The 21917-nt window shown below is 37.1% G+C and overlaps 1 protein-coding gene across 1 annotated transcript in view; it reads left to right on the top strand.

The window, feature by feature from the left end:
* RP1 (RP1 axonemal microtubule associated) overlaps positions 1-21917 on the top strand; it is a 171464-nt gene that overhangs the window by 142640 nt on the left and 6907 nt on the right. The window contains exons 49-57 of the mRNA XM_050322391.1: positions 9562-9769; positions 11380-11439; positions 11744-11922; positions 12425-12647; positions 15861-16015; positions 16148-16223; positions 19265-19343; positions 19544-19829; positions 21408-21490. Of these exons, the coding sequence (XP_050178348.1) occupies positions 9562-9769; positions 11380-11439; positions 11744-11922; positions 12425-12647; positions 15861-16015; positions 16148-16223; positions 19265-19343; positions 19544-19829; positions 21408-21490 (1349 nt within the window). The remainder of the gene's footprint in view (positions 1-9561; positions 9770-11379; positions 11440-11743; positions 11923-12424; positions 12648-15860; positions 16016-16147; positions 16224-19264; positions 19344-19543; positions 19830-21407; positions 21491-21917) is intronic.

Here is a 21917-nt window from a genome sequence, read left to right as displayed (position 1 = left end):
TAATGTGCATAATATTGTTAATTCATCAGTATGCGCCCTATACCTCACCCTGAGAGAGAGCAGCACTGTCACTGAGAGAGCTGAGCTTCTGGTGACCTACAATGTGAAGACTTGTGCTGCAAGAACCATATTCTTTCAGATTGTTATGGCACTGATGCCTTGTTTGATGTTGTCCTAAAAATCATATGGATAGACAAAGCAATCTCAGCACACTTCTTCATGCAGTTCAGTTTTCATGAAGTCCTAATAGTATTTGCTCATACTTCATGAGTCAGTTTAAGTCTTATAAATGTTACGTGCTACAAACACTTTCTTGAACCAAGTATACTCTGCACAGACATTCTGTGAAAAACAGGGCCCAGTTTTGGAAAATCCTTACAGTATCTCCATATTGCTTCTTGCACCCAACATTTTTCAGCATCTAAGCAAATCTAAGCCCTTGTGCTTTTTTTATATATGGTCTTTGATAGACTTGCTGTATGCTTTATCATATGGCTGTCAGTTACCCACAAATTTCCTCTTTGAGAATGTGTTGGTTTTCTTTTTAGATCAGTTCCATCAAAACCAATAAACTATTCTGAATATGTTATGACTGATATTTAAGTATTTTAATCTAGGTTTTATGAAAGTGGCCAGTATTTTAAGTACTCCAAGTTACTGAAGCACTAAAATCTCTGAGAATTTTTACTTCATTCTATTAGTATTTGAAAAGATATATCCTTTATCCTGCCCTATATTTAGACATCAACTGCTCAGGTTGGTACCATGGTAACTGCAGCACATACAAAAATTGTCAGTGAGAGGTGACTGTTAGTGTTCAGTTTCAGTACTCACAGATTAAGCATTGACAATTAAAAAAAATACTTCAGGAAAAAGTCATTGTGTGCCAGAATACACTAAGATGGGTCAGAATGTGGGACAGTGTACTAAGGCCACTAGTAGGAAACCAGTATTTGCATGTAGTGTTGCCATCCCATCACAACGAGAGTGCTGCTAATTTGTAGCTGCAGATAAACGTTTTCTTATGGAAAGCATGTCTGACATAATGATTAAATAATTGCAAAATGCCATTGATCCAAATGGATGAATCATAGTGGTAGGCTGTTGGCCAAGTTAATGTTGTACAGAAGTGAACACTAAATCAGTCTGGTCATCACAGAATCATAGAATTGTTTGGGTTAGAAAAGACCTTAAAGATCAAGTCCAGCCATTAACCCAGCATTGTCAGGTCCACCACTAAACAGTGTCCCTGAGTGTCACATCTACACGGCTTATAAATACTTCTAGGGACGGTGACTCACCCACTTTCCTGGGCAGCCCGTTCCAAAGCTTGAAGCCCCTTTTGGTGAAAAAAGCTTTCCTATCATTCAATCTAAACCTCCCCTGGTGCCATTTGAGCTTGTCCTATTGCTGATTACATGGTAGAAGACACTGACACCCACCTGGCTAGAGCCTGCTTTCAGATAGTTGCAGAGAGCGTCCTTTTCTCCAGGCTAAACAGCCCCACTTCCCTCAGCCACTCCTCACAAAACTTGTGTTACAGACTCTTTAAACAGCTTTGTTGCCATTCTCTGGACACGCCCCAGCTCCTCAGTGTCTTTCTCACAGTGAGGGGCCCAGCACTGGTCACGGGATTTGAGGTGTGGCCTCACCAATGCTGAGTACAGGGGGATCATCACTGCCCTGATCCTGCTGGCCACACTGTTTCTGATGCAAGCCAGAATGCCATTCACCCTCTTGGCCACCTGGGCACACTGCTGGCTCACTTTCAGCAGCTGTCGATCAGCACTCCCAGGTCTTTTCTACCAGGTATCTTTCCAGCTGCTCTTCCCCAGTCCTGTAGTGCTGCATGGGCTTGTTTTGACCCAAGTGCAGGACCTGGCACTTGGCCTTGTTGAACCTTATACAATTGGCCTTGGCCCACTGATCCACCCTGTCCAAATCCCTTTGCAGAGCCTTCGTGTTTTCCAGCAGATCAAGGCTCCCATCTGACTTGGTGTCATTGCAAACTGACTGAGTGCACTCAATCCACCCCCTTCACCTCATTGATAATTGTATTAAATAGGATTGGCCACCATAGCTGAGACCTGGGGAGCACCACTTATGACTGGCCACCAGCCAGATGTTACTCCATCCACCACCACTCTCCAGGCCTGGCCATCCAACCAGTCTTTTATCCAGGGAACAGGGCACCTGTCCAGTCCATGAACGGCCATTTTCTCCAGGGGAATGCTGTGGGAAATGGCATCAGAGTTTTTCCTAAAGTCCAGCTAAACAACACTCACAGCTTTTCCTTCATCCACTAATAAGGTTGGTCAAGCAGGACCTTCCTTTCATAAACCCATGATGGCTGGGCATAATCTCCCAGTTGTCTTGCATGTGTCATGTAATGGCACTTGAGATGATCTGCTTCATGACCTTCCCTGGCAGGCCTATAGTTCCTCATTGCAGTTTCTCCAGATCCTCATTGCAACCCTTGTAGATAGATGCTACACTTGCTAACTTCCAGTCAACTGGGACCTTTCCAGTTAGCTGGGAGTGCTAGTAAATGAAGGAAAGTGGTTCGGTGTGCACTTCTACCAGCTCACTGAGTACACTTGGGCAGATACCTTCCAGCACCACGGACTTGTGTGTGTTCAAGTGCTGCAGCAGCTTGCTGGCCATTTCCCCTTGGATTGTAGGGCTTCATTCTGCTGCCTGTCTCTGTCTTACAGCTCAGGGAGCTGTGTATCAGGAGGACAACTAGTCTTGCTGTTAGAGACGGAGGCAAAGAAGGCAGTTAATACCTCAGCCTTTTCCTCATCCTTTGCCTGCCCTGTTGGTGGTACTCCTGGTTGCTTGCACTCCCTCAGGGCTTCTTCTCTACGTGTAGGGAGCTTGGCTGCCATTGCTCCTAGCTCCGTCCTGTCAACTGCTCTGGTCTGAGCTGTGGACTCTTGGGGGCTCTCTCTGCTTCCGCTGTGGTTCCCCCGTTTCAGGACTCTCCCCTGTGCACCACACTGCAGTGCTCAGCTGCTGATCATGCCAGCACTTGACATCTGAGTGCTAGTTTTGGTTAGACCATGGTTCAATCCATTGAGTAGAAGGATTAATCAGATGGGAACTAGGAAAATATGGGATACATTCTTAGTGAAGGGAAGAGTGGTGGAGGTTGCCCGAAACTGTGAGGAGAAACGCAGAAAGAAAGAATATAACTAAAGCTTTGTATAATCCTGGGAGACAGTGGCAAATATCTGAGTAACGTGTAGGTCTCAGCAATAACTCCAGGATGGCATTTTCCAGTCAGTAGTTACAGTCAGTAAGAGATTTATAAGGGGCAGCCTTAGAACATACCATTGCAATCAACTAGTTTGCCTTCACAACACTGGCCAACGGGTTGGAGCTGTGTGAATAATTAATTTTGGTTTCCTGACATGTTCTTGCAGGGAAAGAGAACATGTCAAACTGTAGCAAAAAATTAAAAACTGGACAAAACTAATTAACGCTAAAATTAAATAGAAGAAAGGGGTGTTGTGTTCTGTCTAGGTAAAGCTCAAAAATAAATCACATAAATGACTTTTCTAAGTCTGAAATGCTTGTCACTTAGTTTTACTTGCCTGTATTGTACACTTTTGTTCTAACATGATGGTTTGAGCATTTGCTGCAGAAAGAGAGTGAAGTAGATGCTTCCAGGAGATGGTTACCTTCTCTCTTCATTTGGACATTTATCTTAAAATGAAATTAGTTATCCTCAAAGATTTCCTTCTTCTTTCTCAAGATTTTGCAAGGAAATTGTTTTACTGTATAGATTTATTTTAGACAGACTAAGTTGGAAAAGAGAATTTTATGCTGTATTCATTTCAGTTTTTTAAGAAACAAGATCATTAGCTTGATGTACCTAAAAATCTTAAAATAGTTATGGTCAATCTCAGTCTGCATTTTTCAGGAAATAAAATATTCAATCATTTTCCTCATTGTAGCAAGAGCTAAATAACTTCAATTTAAGTTAAATAGTTTAGCCAATATCCTTAACAGAATGAATGGCTACCAACGATGAAGTTTACATCCAGTTGGAAATTTATTTCAAAGCTTAAATATCCTTTTTTTTCTATTTTTTTTTAATTTTAGAGATTCACACTATTTTCTGTCTAAATTTATCAAACTTCTAGGAACTGAACTGAACCACATTTTCGACTGTTAGCCTGGATAGCTTTCTTACTAAACTTCTACTGCCTTTGACAGTATTTATGACAATAAGCAAATCAGTATGCCTTTGACAAGTTAAATATGATTATTCTGCTTGATTCATGTAAAGGAAGGCTTTCCAGTGATTTATGAACTTATAAATCTTTTCAGAGCACTCTTCAATTTAGCACCCTACTTCTTAAAGTGTCATAACTAGAGATTGTATTTACATAATCTCTAAAATCTTGTTTTCTTCCAGATAACTCATGAAAATACTAGAGAGCATAAGCTTATTAACTGGCCTCACTGTAATGAAATGTGCTTGAAAATATTCTGTTTACAGCTGCACTTGGAGACATACAAGTTAGACATTTTATTATCCCATTATTATATTGGATTATGGTGTCTTAATCAAAATATTATACAATCATATGCATTACTGAAGTTGAAGAAAGATACATCCACCCCCTTTTCTTTGCCTGTTAAACCAGATCTCAAATTTGGACTTCTATTAAGTCAATCCTACAGTCAGGCTGTATCAGATGGTTTGGACATCTGTATCAGATGTTCAAAGTTATGGCTGTCTTTTTTTGGTTGTCATTTGTCTATGTTTTGTTGTTGTTGTTTTGTTTTAAAATTTCTATTCTGTAGTAATTTGTGATTACAGCTTTAGATGTGGCTCATGATATTGGTCTATGTAAGCAGTCCTTTTGTGTTTTATTAAATGCATTTTACTTAAAGTCTCATTGAAATATCTTTCACTACTTAGTTGAATGGTCATATCTGCTGGTTATTATAAGATGCCACTATTCCTGCTGCTGTTCTGTGCATACAAATCCCGTTTCAAAAAGATTTTCTTCCAGTTATGCTAAGCAAATTAACATAAGGTCAGTGCAGTGCAAATATTATTTGGGATTTTTTTACTGCCCATATTCTTTGACTGATTCTTCACTAATTTTGTTGAAGATGAACAAACCATGATAAATGTAGGTTATCAGAAACCTCCAATTATTCATTCATTCTAATTTACATTATTTTTTTCCTGTAAAGATAAAGATTTTTCAATGAATTTCTGGATGAGAATTTAACAAAAACACGCTTGTGGAAATTTGAGTTTAGGAAGAAATTTGGGGTTAGCTTTTTCAGGTGCACAGAAACTCCAACTTTTAAATAAACATTTGTACAGAACAGCAATTATAAGATGGTGAAGGCACACTCAGATGTACTGTTCATCCTTCCACTGAGCTGAGACTCAGTATACCGAGTACTGCTAACAATGCTGTCATCACTGCTGCTTACCACCCAAAGTTTTCATCCCTTAAGTCTGCTGGCACAGTGACATACATTTACTCTGTCCAAATGTTCATTTAGTTTAAGCAATTAATACTTTTAATGATTTGGACTTTCTCACTTGGTCTATCTTAATAAAACTTGGCTGGAGCTGATCGTGTGGCTATACTGGCAGAGCTAAAAAGGTGAGAATGTCCATCTAAGAGAAGGCAGTGATGTGACAAGCATTTGGGACGGGGTGGAGGAGTTCAGTTCAGCACAACTGGAAGAGGCCATGGGACCACAGTTTGAAGGATGATGTCTCAGTAAAAGTAATTTTTCTCATTTGTCTCCTTCAACAGGAATATTCACAGACTGTTTCTGGTTTGGTCTCAGTGTTAGTGGGCCCTTTATTTTGCTTCCCAGTGTTAAAACTCCTTTGTTTTCAGTGGAGTTTCTCCAGATTAACAAGTGAGATCAAAATAGTCAGGCAGCAAATCAATAGGTTTGCTAAGCTTAATAGAAAAGGTCCTTTATCTAGACACTCTAACTCCTTTTCCAATAAAAGCCTATTAAAATGATACTAACATTAGCAGTATAGGAAATCGCTTGTGCATACAGGTTGATGAAATGAAGCATATGGTGTGTCTTGACTTGCCATTTTCAGTTCTGCTGGGAATACTGTCATTAACCCACCATCAAAACTCTATACCATGCCTATAAAATGATTGGCATTTATAAAGGTAAATATTGCACAGTGACTGTTCAAATGCTTCTTCTGTTACAAGAGCTATTGCAACTGCTACAGACAGTGAGTAATATGTTGCCAGCTCTGACGCTGAAGAGTACTGAATAAAGTCAAACTGGGTCATAGATTCAAAGGAAATGCTTAAAGCATGGATCCCAGGGATTAAAAAAAAAAAAAAAAAAAAAAGAAACAAAAAAAAAAGAAACATTTGAAAGAAATTTGAAATGAAATTAAGAATTGCCAGTATCAGCTGCTCAGCCTTGGAGAGTATCTTTCTCCAGGCAATGTTAATTAGGAAAATTTAGTGGGCTGTACATTCACACAAATTGTTTTAATACTATTCTGAGAAAATTCAATATAAGCTCTGCTGAATTAGATAATATGTATTATTATCAATATTTAAGGTGACTTTTCTCCTTTCAAACCTAATTTGATATTAGTAACTAAAAAACAATTAACGTTTTTCCCTAGGGGAAACCGATGAAGAGAAGTTTTATATTCATAGGTTTACTTCTCTTCTATGTGTTTTCTTCCTCTCTCTTTCTCTTTTCTGTAGAAGAATTAACTCTTCAGTAACTTAAAGGGTCCCCATTTGTAAGTCAAATAAGAGAGAGAGTATCATATGGCATACAAGACCTGTCAACAACTTGAGTATTTCCAACAATTTATGCCTAATCTGTGGTCTCAGATGAATCCACAAAATCATTGACTAAATTATTAATAATAATTGAATTTCTTAAAATTAGAATGAAATATATGTCATGATCTGTCTGTTTGCAGACAGCTTGAGAAGAGAAAAGTGAATTAAATTTAGCAAATAAATTATCTCTAGCAAATTGTTCTTATTATAGTTGCTGCTCCTTCTCTATTCTTTTCTGGTCTCTTGACTACAATAAAGCTCATTACACCACATAAGTTTTCAAATGTACACATAAAGAGAAAATGTAATCTTGTCTGTGAAGTGAGTTTACCCCAATTGTCACAGTTTTTATTCTACCTAATAGTCTATTAACTTGCAGTTTATTAGATGTCTGAATAATCTACAAATTTAACCATGGATTTCTGAGATTCCACATGCTCTAAAATGAGTTTGTTTAAAGGACACTTTTTTTTTTTTTGTTTTGCTTTGCTTGTCTGTGTGGCTTTTCCTTTCACTATTAAACTGTCTTTATCTCAGCTCACAGGTTTTCTTGCTTTTACCCTTCTGATTCTCTCCTTGATCGCTTTGGTGGGGGAGTGAGCGATCAGCTGTTTGGGACTTGGTTACTGCCTGGGCTTAAACCACAACAACCATGCATTAATATAAGCATAAGCATTTGCAAGAACAAGCAGCAATCTTAGAGATAAATTTTCGCATTTTGGGAACTTAAAATATTTTATTACTAACAGAGACAAGGGTATATATGTTTCTTAGCTGAATCTATCTATGTTTTTCCCTCATCTTCTAATCCTGTGTATTTTTAATACATTTTATTTTGTAAGGGTAACAAAATTTTATTTTATTCAAACATTACGGTATAACTTAACCAATTCTATTAAAGCAGTGGTCAAACTAATATCACAATTAAGGTAAATTAAGAGTTCAGATTAATTGTACTCAATCATTAGATTAGCCCAATAGGTAATAAAATAAAATAGTAGTGTTGACACTACACATTAATTTTTTGATATAAGTAAGGAAAACGTGAAGAGGAGTCTCTTTATCTGCAGTCCTGCACTCCATCTAAAATTTCACCCCTCCAATGTATTTGTTCTGCAGCTGCAGGACATTATCCTGAGACCCTCCATTGTCTTTTTATGCTTCTGCCAGTCTAAATTCACTAAGCAGCTGATAACCTTGACTTCTTGTAAGGAAGTATAGCTATTCAAGTGCTTCTTTAGCACTTTTTCCTTAAAATCATTGTCTCACTTTCCCATTTCACATGGTAACTTTGGGGTGATAGTGCAGATGTGATGACGATTAGATGATGCACTGTAGCAGTTTTTAATTAACATCATCTTTCAGTATAGAAGCCACAGAGTAATTCAAAGACAGTTTGGTGATTATTTTTGGGAGACTGTTAAAGATGTAGTTCACAAACACACATGCTTTCATATTCATATTCATCATTCATATTCGTATGCACATAATTAATGAAAACAAAGAAAAATGTTAAGAACAAATTAAAAAAAAAATCTGTTTCTGGGGATTCTTTTTTTAAATAGGTGGTCATATAGTATCTTCAATTATGAGCTCAATATTTTAGCTTATGCTGGGTCTTGTTAAGGTGCAATCTGGTCAGGCTGGTCTTTGTGACACAAATCTTTCATCAGTTCTGCAGCTGGAAAACCTGTCCAGGAAAGAAACATAACTGTGACTGGTGGAGCAAGAGAACTGCTTTTTTCTGTTTCATCTCTGCATAAACCTTTGAATAAGGGTTACTGCCCTCTTGCTCTGGCAGATCAACTTCAGTGTGAATTAAGTTGAGAAGACTTCTCAAGGCTCAAATGTTTTTCATAATTTTTTTATTGCTAACTAGGCCCTTCAAAACATCTTTCTATCTTAAAATCATGCTAGAAATTCCATCACAAATAACACTACATTTTCACAGTTATCAACCCCAATTGAAATGAGATAATAATTCATAAATCTATAAAGCAAAAAAGGTGGAAAGTCTTTTTGCCAAGAGTTTAATCTCTGTTTTCCCCCTGAGGAAACAGGAAAACAGGAGAAGATCAAAAAATCCAAAATCCCATATTGTGAAACTGACACCATTTTCATTAGGATTCTTACTTTGGTGTTTTAAAAAAATTAAAACTATTTGGACTTTTTAACTGATAGAGAATAGTGGAACTTATTTCAACATAACCATCTCTAATATTTTTTCCTGAAATTCAATTCCTTTTATTGAAACCAATCCTACAAGTTAATTCAAATCTGGAATGAAGTTCATCATTCTTTCCTAAGAAAATAAAATACCTTTCTGTGATGTTTGTTTCCACCCTTCTTATTCCCTGTATTTCATCCCTCAAATGATAGCCTTGGCGTATATTTTGTTGAGAGTAAGACATGTTTAAAATGGTATCCCTGTAGATCACTAAACTTGAAATTTGGGAAGGAAAATCTCTCAGAAATTGAGCAGAAGCAACTGATAAATCTGTGTGGGCAAAGAAGCAGTTTAGCTGTAAATTGAGGAACCAATAAGGAGATAAATCCTTCTTAAGGCAGGCATTTAGCATCTTTAAACTTGTTCTGGTTCTGTTCATCTGGTTCTGTTGGTATTTACTGAATTAACAAAAAAAATTCCTGATTTTCTTCTCACTTCCGTATTTCAAAATACACTGATAATTTAATTCCATCATTCGGTTTCCATATGACTTTTTGATTCTGAATTTTTCAGGTGGATGTTTTTCAAGTGGAGGCAGTAGATGTTGGGATTCTGCAAAGGATGGTGGTTGAAAAAGGAAAAGGTTCTGACTGGTTTCTGGAGAATATTATTGTGAAAGAATCATCGTCTTCAGGGATAGAAACATTGTTTATGGCTCATACGTGGCTTAAAGACAGACGCGATGGAAAAAGATCTGCCTCAGTAGCTCTGAATGCCACAGGTCAATACTATCTTCAAACTATCATTTGCTAAGAAATTTGTCCCAAACTGTAGAATGCAACTATGTGATTTGCTTCTACACACAAGTTATGGTTTAAATTCTTCCAGTAGGACATTGTCATTATAGGGGGAATTAGTGTGTCTGAACACTGTTGTGTTTTAGTACCATTTAATAACCATTATTTGCCAGAGGATAATTTCTGCTTTGTTATTCCAGATTTACAGTGGCATAAATGGCAACATATTTGGCCTATTTCTTTACAAATTGCTGCCTCTCTAAGTCTTACTTTTACACATTGCAAACTGTTTTTTAAGCTTCAAATACCTCTACCGACTACTTGCTAGGCAAGGTGAAAATGAGGTAAAAAGTGGGACAAAATATTTTTAAACAGTGAAGAAAATGTCTCCATTATATTGAAGATGACTGCTTTACAATATTTATGCTACATGGTTTGGACAGCTTTTGCCAGAAACTGGACATATTTTTGACTGACACCATGTGAGTGATCAGTCCACAGAGGCACAGTTTGCACCCCACTGCCTGTGACTGCACTCTTTGTAAAAACAAGAAGGGAATGTACATCCTCCCTCTCTGTGTCATGGTTTCAGTACAAGCATGTATTTGAATACAACCTGGTGTGCAAGGTAGAACTGAACCACAGCACAGTCCAACCAGATCAGTAGGCAGTCAAAGCTCAGTATGTACCTCTAAGACTGATGTATTTCAAATGGTCCTACCTCTAGGAGAAGTTAATTAACAGTATAGATGAGTCCTTAGATTAGAGAAAATATTCTAGTTCTTTTCCACCTAACTCCCAGAGCATCTCTGCTCACCATAGCAGCATTTGGCATTACTGTTCTTGTCCAGCAATAGCCTCTTGACACTGAATAGGATTCCAATTCAATCCATTTCCTCTGCTTTAGTGTCACTAACTTTTGATCATTTGAAACCAGAAAGAAAAGGAGGAAGCTGCTATTGTGCAAAAGCAAATAATTTCAGCTTTGGTTTAGATTGTATGTTGTGACTTTTCTTTAAAAAAGAAAGAAAAAGGAATATTTAATTTCTGTTTCTACCAGACTGCATTGATTTGGACAAAGTGTTCCTGTGAGTTTCTTTATACAATAATTGGCAAATCTAATCTGGGTTATGAACTCGAAAGAAGGCTTCTCATCTTCAGTTCAGGCCTCTACCTAATGTTTATAAACAGTTTTTATCTATACCAAATCCCACTGAAATCAATGGAGACTAATATCAGTGGGAGGAACATCAGCCCCTAGAATTGGCATTAAACACATCCAATTAGTGCTCATTCATTCAGAGCATGAATTGTACAAATGAAACAGAAATGCTTTAAAATGAAAAATACTTGAATCTTCATGTTACAACCATTTCATAGTAAAGAGCTAGCCCTAGAGTCAGTTCATTAAATAGGATGATATGTAGGAGATGATGCTTAAGTAGAAAATCACACTGTACACTTCCTAGTTAAATCTTTAATCTAAATGATATAATACTCAGTCAATTGCCTCACTGGAGATGAATGCAGACATTTATTATCATATAGACACTGTTCTACAGAAAATATTAATTTGATCTTTTTTCTGAATTAGAAATTCAGGAAAGAAGGAGCACTTCTGCCTGGCCTTTAGGAAAAGAACAAATGAATTCAGGTATAGATTCTGTAATTACATTGACTGTTTTATTGATCATTTCTGAAATAATAATGGGAGAATATTTTCATCACAATATGTCATTACACTTACAAGTCCTGACAATAGTTTCCCCTTTGTAGGAGTAAGAAATGGCAATATACTTATACTTGATCAGCACTCAGGTGATATGCTTACAAAATAATGCTCCCCATGTAGACTAAGAGTCTTAGAAATTTTATATCAGATAGTTTGGTTAATGTACGAAAACAGAACCATCTTTAATATTTTTTTCCTTTTTATTTTCCCTATTTTATTTGTTCAGAAGGCAGATGGAGGTTTTATTTAACAAAACATCAAGAAGAAACAAAACCAGAATTTGAAAAGTTGTCAGAAAATATATCCAAAATAGTTATGGTTTTTTACGGAAGCAAAGGCAAGTCAAATCCAGTTTCCATGGAAAACAGAGTGGATCATCAGACTAAGAACCAAATAACATACGACGTAAGATATGCCTATATTTAAATTTTCTTTGAGTTTCCTTTTAAAGTGCAATAATCCTGTATTATTGTTTAAATACTCAAGAAAAACAGAACTGAAATTTTCAGTTGCACACCCAATTTCACTTTTTAATTTTTTGTCTTTCTCAAGTTCATGATGATCAAGCATATTCTTCCCCCCCCAACAAATAGTTAATAATGCATATCAATTTAAATGCCATTAACGTTACATATTCACATTTAGAATTCAGTGTGGTATGTAATTTGAATTTGATGGAACAATTACAATGAATGCCCCTAGAGGATAAAGCTAAAATATAGGATAGAGCCTACAGTCAACCTGGTTCTGCTGCTTTTGAAGTCAATGGGACTTTTAGCACCAAGACTGATGCAAAAGGGGTCCAGGACTGTTCTGACCCCTTTAAAGCAAACTTCCTCTCTTGCTATAAATTTCCTATGCATTTATCTCTGTTTGGGCGCTAACTCATGGTTTTATTGCTTCCTAGATACATTTATCATCTGATTTGGGAATGCTTTTTAAAGTGAGACTTGGTCTCCAGAGTTTGGAAAACAGCATATCCCAGTTGTCTCTTCATCACTTTAAAATACAGAACACATCAACCCTGGATACCTTTAGTCTCACCATAAATAAAACACTTCCTCTTTCTCTTAATGGAGATAGATGTATTGAATTCCCCATACAGTGGCCATTAAAAGAAGCACTTTCTGGTAGGTATAAATCTACTTCAAAAGAGTAGACTGGTCCAGGATGTTTACACCATCCTAGTATTACAATAGAAACCTTTATCAAAACAGAATTCTTTATTGTTTTTATTCATAAAGGCTGTATAAGAATTCAAAATGTATGAAGGAAAATACTACCCACTCAGCTTAATTTTGGTACCATAAGATGGTAAGTGCAATATTCATTTGATTGCACAGAACCATTATTATATACTACAAAGAACAGTTTATAAGAAATATCCCTTTCTTGCAATACTGTAATATTTCTATTCTCCTTTATTTAGTCTTCAGCAGCTAGTATTACTGACATTAACAACATGACTTTTTATAGCTCATTTACTATTAAGAGATTTTGTTGTTTGTTTGCACATTCCAAACAAAGACTCTCAGTAAATAACAGCTCAAAACTACATATAAGCTTCAGCTTTATTACCTTTATATATTCCAAATATTTATGCTTGTTAAAATTAGTTCAGCAATTCTTTCATATGTCACCTTGGTTAAGTAAAATAAAAGAAGTCTTTTCACCTAAAATCCACAATAACTTCTCATGCGTTGCTTACTGAATGCTACCATATAATGAAACAATTGTCGACTAAATTAGCAGACCAACTAATGATACTTAATATTCAAATAATTTGTGTCTTAGTTTTATGCAGAAACCAAATAATTCAGTTCACCTAAAGTGAGTTGAAGTAGATGTTATATTAACTACCCCAATACACTTTGTATTGGAACTTATGGCCCAGTTTTAGTGAGGTATTTGTAGGTATGCAAGTAATCTCAGTAGAATTAAGAGAGGTTGAGGGTTTTTGTTTTTTCATATTTTGGCTGCAATCAAAAATGTAAATTTTGTATTTAGGCTTTAGATTTTATATTGCTTGAAGGTGTTATTTTCACTTGAAGACATCCAAAGTATGGGTACAAAATAAAGTTTAATGGCTTTCATCTCCTACACTCAAGATTGAAGAGAAAAGGACCTTCAGATTAACATAAAGGCCACCAGTGTGCCCTTTGCAAAAGCCTGATCACTGTCACATGCAGAAATATGTAGGATACAGGTACAAGCACACAGAAATGAAGAAAGATCCAGCATGGGTGATAAAGGGCAGTGAGACTGGAATTCCAATGACCTTTGTTCTGACTCTGGCTCTGTCACCTTTCACTCTTGGTTGAAAAAATAATTTCCCCATTCTTCACAGTTTGGTTGGTTGGTGGTTGTTTTTTGTCATATTTTTATTCTTTGTAAATGCTCTGAGATGTAGAGATGAAAAAAATCATGAACAAGGAATAGGTGTTATATTACCTATGTGTTTAGGTAAAATAACAAACAAATTAAATAGCTCATCTCTGTGGCTTTTATTTGTTTCCACACATACTTTAGAAGTCTTCAAGGAGGCTTTGTAACCACAGTGAAGAAAAAAACTAGAACTGTAATTCCCCCAAATCTTTGCTGTTTATGTCCAAGACAGCTTTAAGCAGCATCACAGCAGGTGGTACTTGTGGAGTTCAAAGTGATCTTTACACACAAACTTACTTGCAATTTATTGTGCAAAAGAGATATGTTTTTCTGTCAGCTTTCTAAATCTAATTTATTTTCTCCTCAGTTTTCTTTTTCTCAGCTAAAAGCAAAACCAGTATTGTGTTAATTGGAATGGAAAGCAGCTGATCATAATCATCATAACCAGAAGCCATGTGCTGTTAAATTTCAGATACAGCTCTGTCATTCATAGAGTGACTTAATATTTCATCTCTCAGTTATATTTTCTTTTTTCTTTTTTTTATTCTACTTGGGATTGCGATGAAGCATATGCTAATGGCTAATTGAAACCATCAAAACAGAGTTGATAAAATACAGTACAGACCCTTGAGATCCAGCTGTGCACACATGTGCCTTTGGGTGTATTAATGGGCAGAGGCCTCCAACTGAATATATACATAAATAGTTTCTCTTCATTGCACCTCCCTTTGAGATGCTAACACCTCAGGAATCCCCAGGGATGGCATGCTGCTCTCTCTCTCCTCTCACATACAGGGCTGTACAGAAGGTGAATTTTGCAAATCTGTAGTTTTTAAGGCAAAACAATTAAATGTTGAAAAGGTCAAATAAAAATGCATTATGCTACTTTCAAATTGATTATTTCCACAAAGTTAACAAAGAACTGTAATTCACACTGATATTATGAAATAATTTGAATTTTATAAAATTAACGGAGTTGTAACGTTCATATATGTTACCGTTATTTTATGTAACTTCTTTTCAAAGATTTTTTTCATCTTTCCTCTCTCCAATCTGTTCAGTGCACTACAGAGATAAAAGCTGGGTTGCCTATGTTTATGCTATGATAGTCTGATCACCCTACCTGAACGAAGACCATTGTTGAAGCATTTTAGCCCTCTGCCCTTGCCTGCATTAGTCTCCCTCAATTGCCCAACTGTACGATGGATTCTGCCAGTTCTATCCACTGTATGATCTGACACAAAGTTCATGCAATGCAACTTCTACTTGACCACAGTGTCTCATGGCCATGATAAGTCAACAGATCTCCTACCTTGGCCAGAGTCACTGGGAACCTCCAGCCATAACAGGCATAGGATGCCCATTTCAGATCATGTTTGAGCTACTTCAGATGTGCATCTTTCTCTAGTCCTCTCTGTCCTCTAGTCCCTGGATATAGGTTGTAGCCTTATTTTCAGTCCTTCTCTGGCCTTTTCACCCGCTGCTCCCAGCTCTATCACTAGGATGGATGCCAGGTCTTTTTCATTGTTTGCTGCATATGAGACTGTTGACAGCTCTGCTTGCCACATGGAGATGCTGCAGAACTTTTACCTGCTCAGAGAGGCACTGCCTGCACTGGGATCAGCTCCTGTCTTGTCCACCCTTGTGGGGCAGGTCCACTCTGCCTTCTCTCTTACACAGCGATCCAAGAAAGGAACCTTCCAAATGCTAGTCTTTTCACTCTTGATTTGGGCTGGTCCAGCCTCACTTCTCAAGTTTCAGACGTGATATTCTGTGGCAATACAATTACAAGACAAAATTAAGGGAAAAAATTGCAAAAAATTTTGAGTTTTACTGTAATTTTCAAGTGCTTGAATTTTTAATTGTGTTGCATCTGACTGTACAATGCTATGTTGTCAGGTATCTATGCAAGGCCATGGCACAGTCTTAACAAGTTCTCTTTTCGCTTGATATTGCAGTGGTTACATATCATCTAACAGTCTTTTCTAGAAATATTTTGAGTGAGAGAAATTCAGTGCACATGACTGCATGTATATATGGTACTCATGGTGACACAGGGGACAGATCCCTTCTCCGGCCATTGCAGAATGTCCAGCATGGAGAGGAAAATGAGGTACACTGCCTTAAAGTACTTTAAAACTTACACTTTAATCCATTCTTGTACTTCCTATATATTATTTTCAAATTTTCCTATACAGTTAAGTAATATAGTTTAAGATTGCAACACTGAATAATTTTATTTTAGTCATTTCTAGTTACTGTGGATGCTGTTGAGTTGGGAGAACTGGACAAAATTGTTCTTTTGATCAGCAGCAAAACAGGTAAAGTACTTTTTACTTTCCAAAGTCAATGATGGGAATTACACAGCTATCCTCCTGTTAAAGGTAATGAAAATACTGCTGGAGTTAAATACTAATTAATTTCCTTTGGCTACTTTTATAAAAGGTAATATTTTATAAAGTAAAATTCTACATTTTGATATATTCAGATCTTTGGATCTAAAGTCTATATCATTATTGCATCAAGAAAGTAAACTATCCCATTGCATAGAAGAAAGAACATAAAATTAAGATGAATAATTATATTCTGCGATTATTACATCATCTATTAATAAGTGATCTAGGAGAATAATTATAACTCAAATAAGAAATTGATATTGTTTAATATTCCTTCTGTGATTCAATTATTTTCACTATTTTTTCTACCTGTTCTGTTTTCTCCCTGGGACATTCATAAGGGAATTTTACCTCTATTTGTTGGTCAGCAAGTTTTGTCACTGAACTTCCTTAAAATCATCATGACTTTAACATCTCTTTGCCTCATTTGTAGGATGGTTATCATGCTATGAGGGAATATTGAAAAAAATAATTATATATATAATTTTTAAAGTCTGGTAATGAAATTTGCTATATAATTGCAAGTCATTACTTACTTTGTATTACAGTTGATCATTTTCAAACAGTTTTCTAGGAAAACAGAGGCTCAATGTCTGCGCTTAATCCGTCTTTTTTTTTGTTATGTAGGCTCTTCATAAAAGCCTTTCAGACTCACTACCCAATTTCAACTAAATATATAAGATGACATTTGGGCAATAAGCGTGTGCATACTCATTGGCTGGTTAACACTTCCTGCACCACAGCACAGGCTGCCTTGTTTGCTGGGGGTTTCCAAGGGGCTACAGTGTGGAGTTGCAGTTACTACAGAGGGGAAGAGAAGGAGAGGCAGAGCCATGCTATGCTGTTGTGGGGAGCAAGGCATGCTCTTTTTCCCCACAGCTTCAGTTGTGGAAGTTAACTATGCCCACCTGCCTGGCTGACAGTCATTGAATATGGCAATTGTGTGTGGCCAAAGGGCACCACAGAGAGCATGACAGGAAAGACTGTTCCATTCAGGTTTGAAAACACAGTTCACAAAGGAGGGACACTGGGCTTATTGCCTCTGTGTCTTATGAAGAGAGGACTGGGCAGATGTATAATAGATTTCTTCCAAAGGAGTTACTTAGATGATAAAACACTTCAGATGAGTAAGGGTGTCTGTATAGTAACTAGACTTGTTTGGACTGAGACTAGTTTGGACCAGGATTTGAACCAAAAATCCTGAAAACCAAAAAAGCTCCATAGTGTTTAAAGTCACAGAATCATGGAATCATAGAACACACTGAGTTGGGACCCACAGGATCATAGAGTCCAACTCTTATCCCTGCACAGGACCATCCCCAAGAGTCACACCACGTGCCTGAGACTATCATCCAAATGCTTTTTAACTCTGTCAGCCTTGGTGCTGTGACCACTTCTCTGAGGAGCTGTTCCAGTGCCCAGCCACTCACTAGATGAAGAACCTTTTTCTAATATCCAACCTAAACTTCCCCTGTCACAACTTCAGGCCATTCCCTCTGGTTCTGTCACTGGTCACCTCAGAGAAGAGATCAGTGCCTGCTCCTTCTCTTCCACTCATGAGGAAGTTGTAGACTGCAATGAGGTCTCCCCTCAATCTCCTCTTCTCCAGGCTGAACAGACCAAGTGACCTCAGCTGCTCCTCATACGGTTTCCCCTCAAGGCTCTCAAAGCCCTTCACCATCTTCATTGCCCTCCTTTGGACACTCTCTAATAGCTTAATGTCTTTCTTATATTGCAGTGACCAAAACTGCACACAGTATTCAAGGTGAGGCCACCCCAGTGCAGAACAGAACACAACAATCACCTCCCTTGACCAGCTAGCAAGGCTTTGCCTGATGCCCCCCAGGACAGGGTTGACCCTCCTGGCTGTCAGGGCACTGCTGACTCATATTCAACTCACCGTTGATCAGGACCCCCAGGTCCCTTTCCACAGCACTGCTTTCCAGCATCTCATGCCCCAGTCTGTATGAACATCCAGGGTTGCCCCATCCCAAGTGCAGAATCTGGGACTTTCCCTTGTTGAACTTCATATGGTTGGTGATTGCCCAGTCCTCAATTTTTCAAGGTCTCTCTGGGGGGCCTCCCTGTCTTCAAGCAAGTCAGATGTACGCTGCAGGACTGGTCAGCCCAGGCAGAGTATTGCTCTAATATATTTATACTTTCATTCAGTATCTGAGCAGGTTTTTAAGATCAGGTTACTCAAGATCCCTTCCTGAAGCTTCCAATTCACTCCCTGTACTGTCTTGGCAGGTCATAAGTGTAACATAATGTCCTGGATTCCTCCACAGGAGTCTGATTATATCTACTCAAACAGTAGTAGAAGGCTATAGAATGCAGTTAGTAGAATGCAGTTTGTTGAACAGGGCTGAAGCGACAAATAATAGGAGAGAAGGGAAAATGAATAGTCTTCATGAATAACTAGTGGCAAGAAATTCAGGCCATGTAGCTGAAGCCCCCAGCAGAAAATTCCAAAGGTAGTGTAAGTCAGAGTGCAATCTTTCTCAAACAGCAGAGGGATACAGTGAGTTGCTGAACTTTTTTCATACCTGCCACCTCTTTGTGCTGTGTGTGGAATAGATCTGCAGCCCTCTTGTCAACCAGTCACTGAGGATGGAACACCAGATGTGTATTTCTGCTCTTCCTTCTCAAACATGCCTACCTTAGTCATGCTGAATCTTTTCTGCTTGCCTCTCCAAGGACGGTGAAGACAACACTCCTTTGCTTCACTAATGAAGACAAAGGAAATGTTTACTCCTAAATTTCTAAGTTGAGGTTTACAAATAGGAACAAAATAAAGAATCTTGTAATGATTCCAACATTTTTAACTCAATTGTTGTCATTCATAAATTAATTAATAAATGATGTTTTAATATATTAGGAATGACATCATTATACAAACAACAGTCTACCTAATTTCTTGATATGCAATGCAACATTTTTACCCAAATCTATTTCCTTCTTTGTAGACTGCAAACTGAGCATTAAAAAACTGCATGTGAAAGAAGCTACAAAGGAGCATCCTATCTATGTATTTGAAATTAATGGGTAAGTATATTATGGAAAGCTACTCATGTTTTTTTTAAAGTGTAATAATTGAAAACACTGAGCAGACACTGAATCAAAGTGGTTCTGTGAATAGATATTTGAAAAATAAGTCCATCTTTAACTGTTCCACATAAATTCATAGGATTTTTTTGATTTAACATATGATTTATCATAAAAACATATGTGGTTTTGTTTTTCAGGGAATTTTCTGTGGATGCAAATAAGCCTGAAATACAGAGAGATATCCCAAGATCTTTTGTTATTAGAGGAGATAAACAAAAGAATGACTTAGATAACAACTTAAATAAAGATGGAAGTCAAGCAAGAAATGTGACAGAGTACACTATTAAAGTGTACACAGGTGACAAAAGGGGAGCAGGGACTGATGCCAATGTGCATATTATTTTATTTGGGAATGAGGACAAATCTGAGGTATTTCAACTTTCTCAGTCACTAGAGAATCAAAACCCCTTTGAAAGAGGAAAGGTGAGTATACAGATTTTACAGGTTGTGTCCGTTTCTGTACTGGAAAAGCAAATTTTAAATCTCTGCAAGTTCTTTAGAGAAGTTGAGGCATTTATTCTGTTTTCCACATCACTAGATGAGATTTTTTCCCAACTATCTCTGTTTCACCTTTTCACCAGAGTAACCAAGGGACATTTTACTTCTACTGTCTCTGTTACTCTTCTGTCTCTTAGTCCCAAATACATTTTCAGATTACATCCACTTATCCGCCCAGTGTTTAATTTCCTTATTCTGAAATGCACAACATGCATTGCCTGAGCATGTGCATATATGTGCAATATCCCATGCTGTTGCACAAACTTTGAATATTCTGCATGAGAATACATCGGTCTCTTACATCCCATCATTTTACTTTGCCATGGAAACTGATGCTGTGAACCTCACTAAATGTATAAGCCTATAACCAGATAAAGTGGAACCATACACATCAACCTGATTCTGATATCCATCTTGCTTTAGGCTGTTATTGAGAGACCCAATAATTCAGGTACAGATATATCTGCATAAGAATGCAGATTCTCTGCATTATGTCCTAGTAACTTAGCTGAATGTTCTCCTATTTTAATAAGCATATTACTCTGGCAAAGCAAGTGCCCTGTTTGGTCACCACCTGTGCAACAGAGTACAATGATGGTTACCCTTAAGTAACAAGAAATATATATATTTTTTTTTCCATATCTTTCTCCTGTGGATTTATTGAAAGGTAATGACTGAATAATTAGAACTCAAGTGAAAATATCTTCTTTTAAGAGATGTACCTCATTTTCTCCAGTATTACTAAACATCTTTTTACCTTCAGTTGGTCCAAGTTTCTTCAGCCAGGATATCTGTGACTATCTTCTAAAATATCTTTACCCATGAATTGTCTTCCATACTGAGGAGGTTAATAAATCTGGTTACCTACAGGCACAAGGAGCAAGTAAAAAAGTGTACTGAGCAGTACTTCCTCTTGCCTACTACTATGCAGGAGGTCTATGTATCCACTCTTCTTTGAAAAAGAAGAGAAGATATATAGAAAATCCTGTTAGCAATACAGCTAAGTCAATGGGTAGCCAGTGATGTCAAATGCCTTATGAAAGAGGAATCTCATTTAAAAAAAAAATCTGCAATATGAAACAAGGCAATATTTTAAAGTATACAGTGTTTGAGAGAGATAATGGTACATGTAGGAAAAGCCTTTATCTTTTATGTTCTTGAATGTTTATTTATGTATTGTATACCAGTAACATTTTAGAAGACCATATCAGTTGAGTATTCATGAGACCAAAAATGTTTTTCTGGTAGACGAAAGTCAGGAAAGAGGTGGAGATTGTCCTACTATAAATTGAAAAGTGAATCTTTTGTGTACAAACTGAGACCTAGTAGGACAGGATCTATACCATACATCTTCAGTAAGGAAAATAAACCAGATGTGACTCCTCTGTTTTGAATAAGTATTATTATATTTGAATAATCTCAGAACTGACCTAAACAAATTAATAAGTTTCCAAACATCAGTATAGGTATAATATTTTTAATAACTGTATTTTAATATTAAAGGTCGACACATTCAAGATTAAGACAAAAAAATTAGGCAGCCTGTATTCAATTGAAATTGGTCACGATGGGAAAGGATTCGGTGAGTATACTGCCTGTGTTCAGTAGCCTTGTAAAAATCTTCTGCCTAAAGATCTGATTGACATTTGGAAAGGTGTTTGAAGTCATACTCTGCTACAGCTAGCTAATACAAATCTGTGTACAAATGAGGTCAGATTCTCTGCGCTTGCTTTCACCCCCTCTGTCTATTGCATTTCCCTTGACTTTAATTTGAATTTTTTTTTCTAACAGAGATCAAGTTAACATAAACCTCAGATGGTTTTATCCTTCAAACATTGCTCAGCCAAAACCCTTATTAGGTGTCTTACATAAGATAGGATTGAATTTTCAAACTGCAGGCTAAACTTTCCATGATTTGAGCAAGTTTTGGACTCTGGTCAAAGCATGCTGTAGCTCCCTCTCACACACATAGGGCTTTTCTTCTTGTGAAAGTATGAGGAGAACATTAGTGTG

The sequence above is a fragment of the Myiozetetes cayanensis genome, unplaced genomic scaffold, assembly GCF_022539395.1.
Source record: "Myiozetetes cayanensis isolate MyiCay16 unplaced genomic scaffold, myiCay2020 scf1, whole genome shotgun sequence".
Taxonomy (NCBI): Eukaryota; Metazoa; Chordata; class Aves; order Passeriformes; family Tyrannidae; genus Myiozetetes; species Myiozetetes cayanensis.
This window is presented reverse-complemented; position numbering and strand designations above follow the sequence as displayed.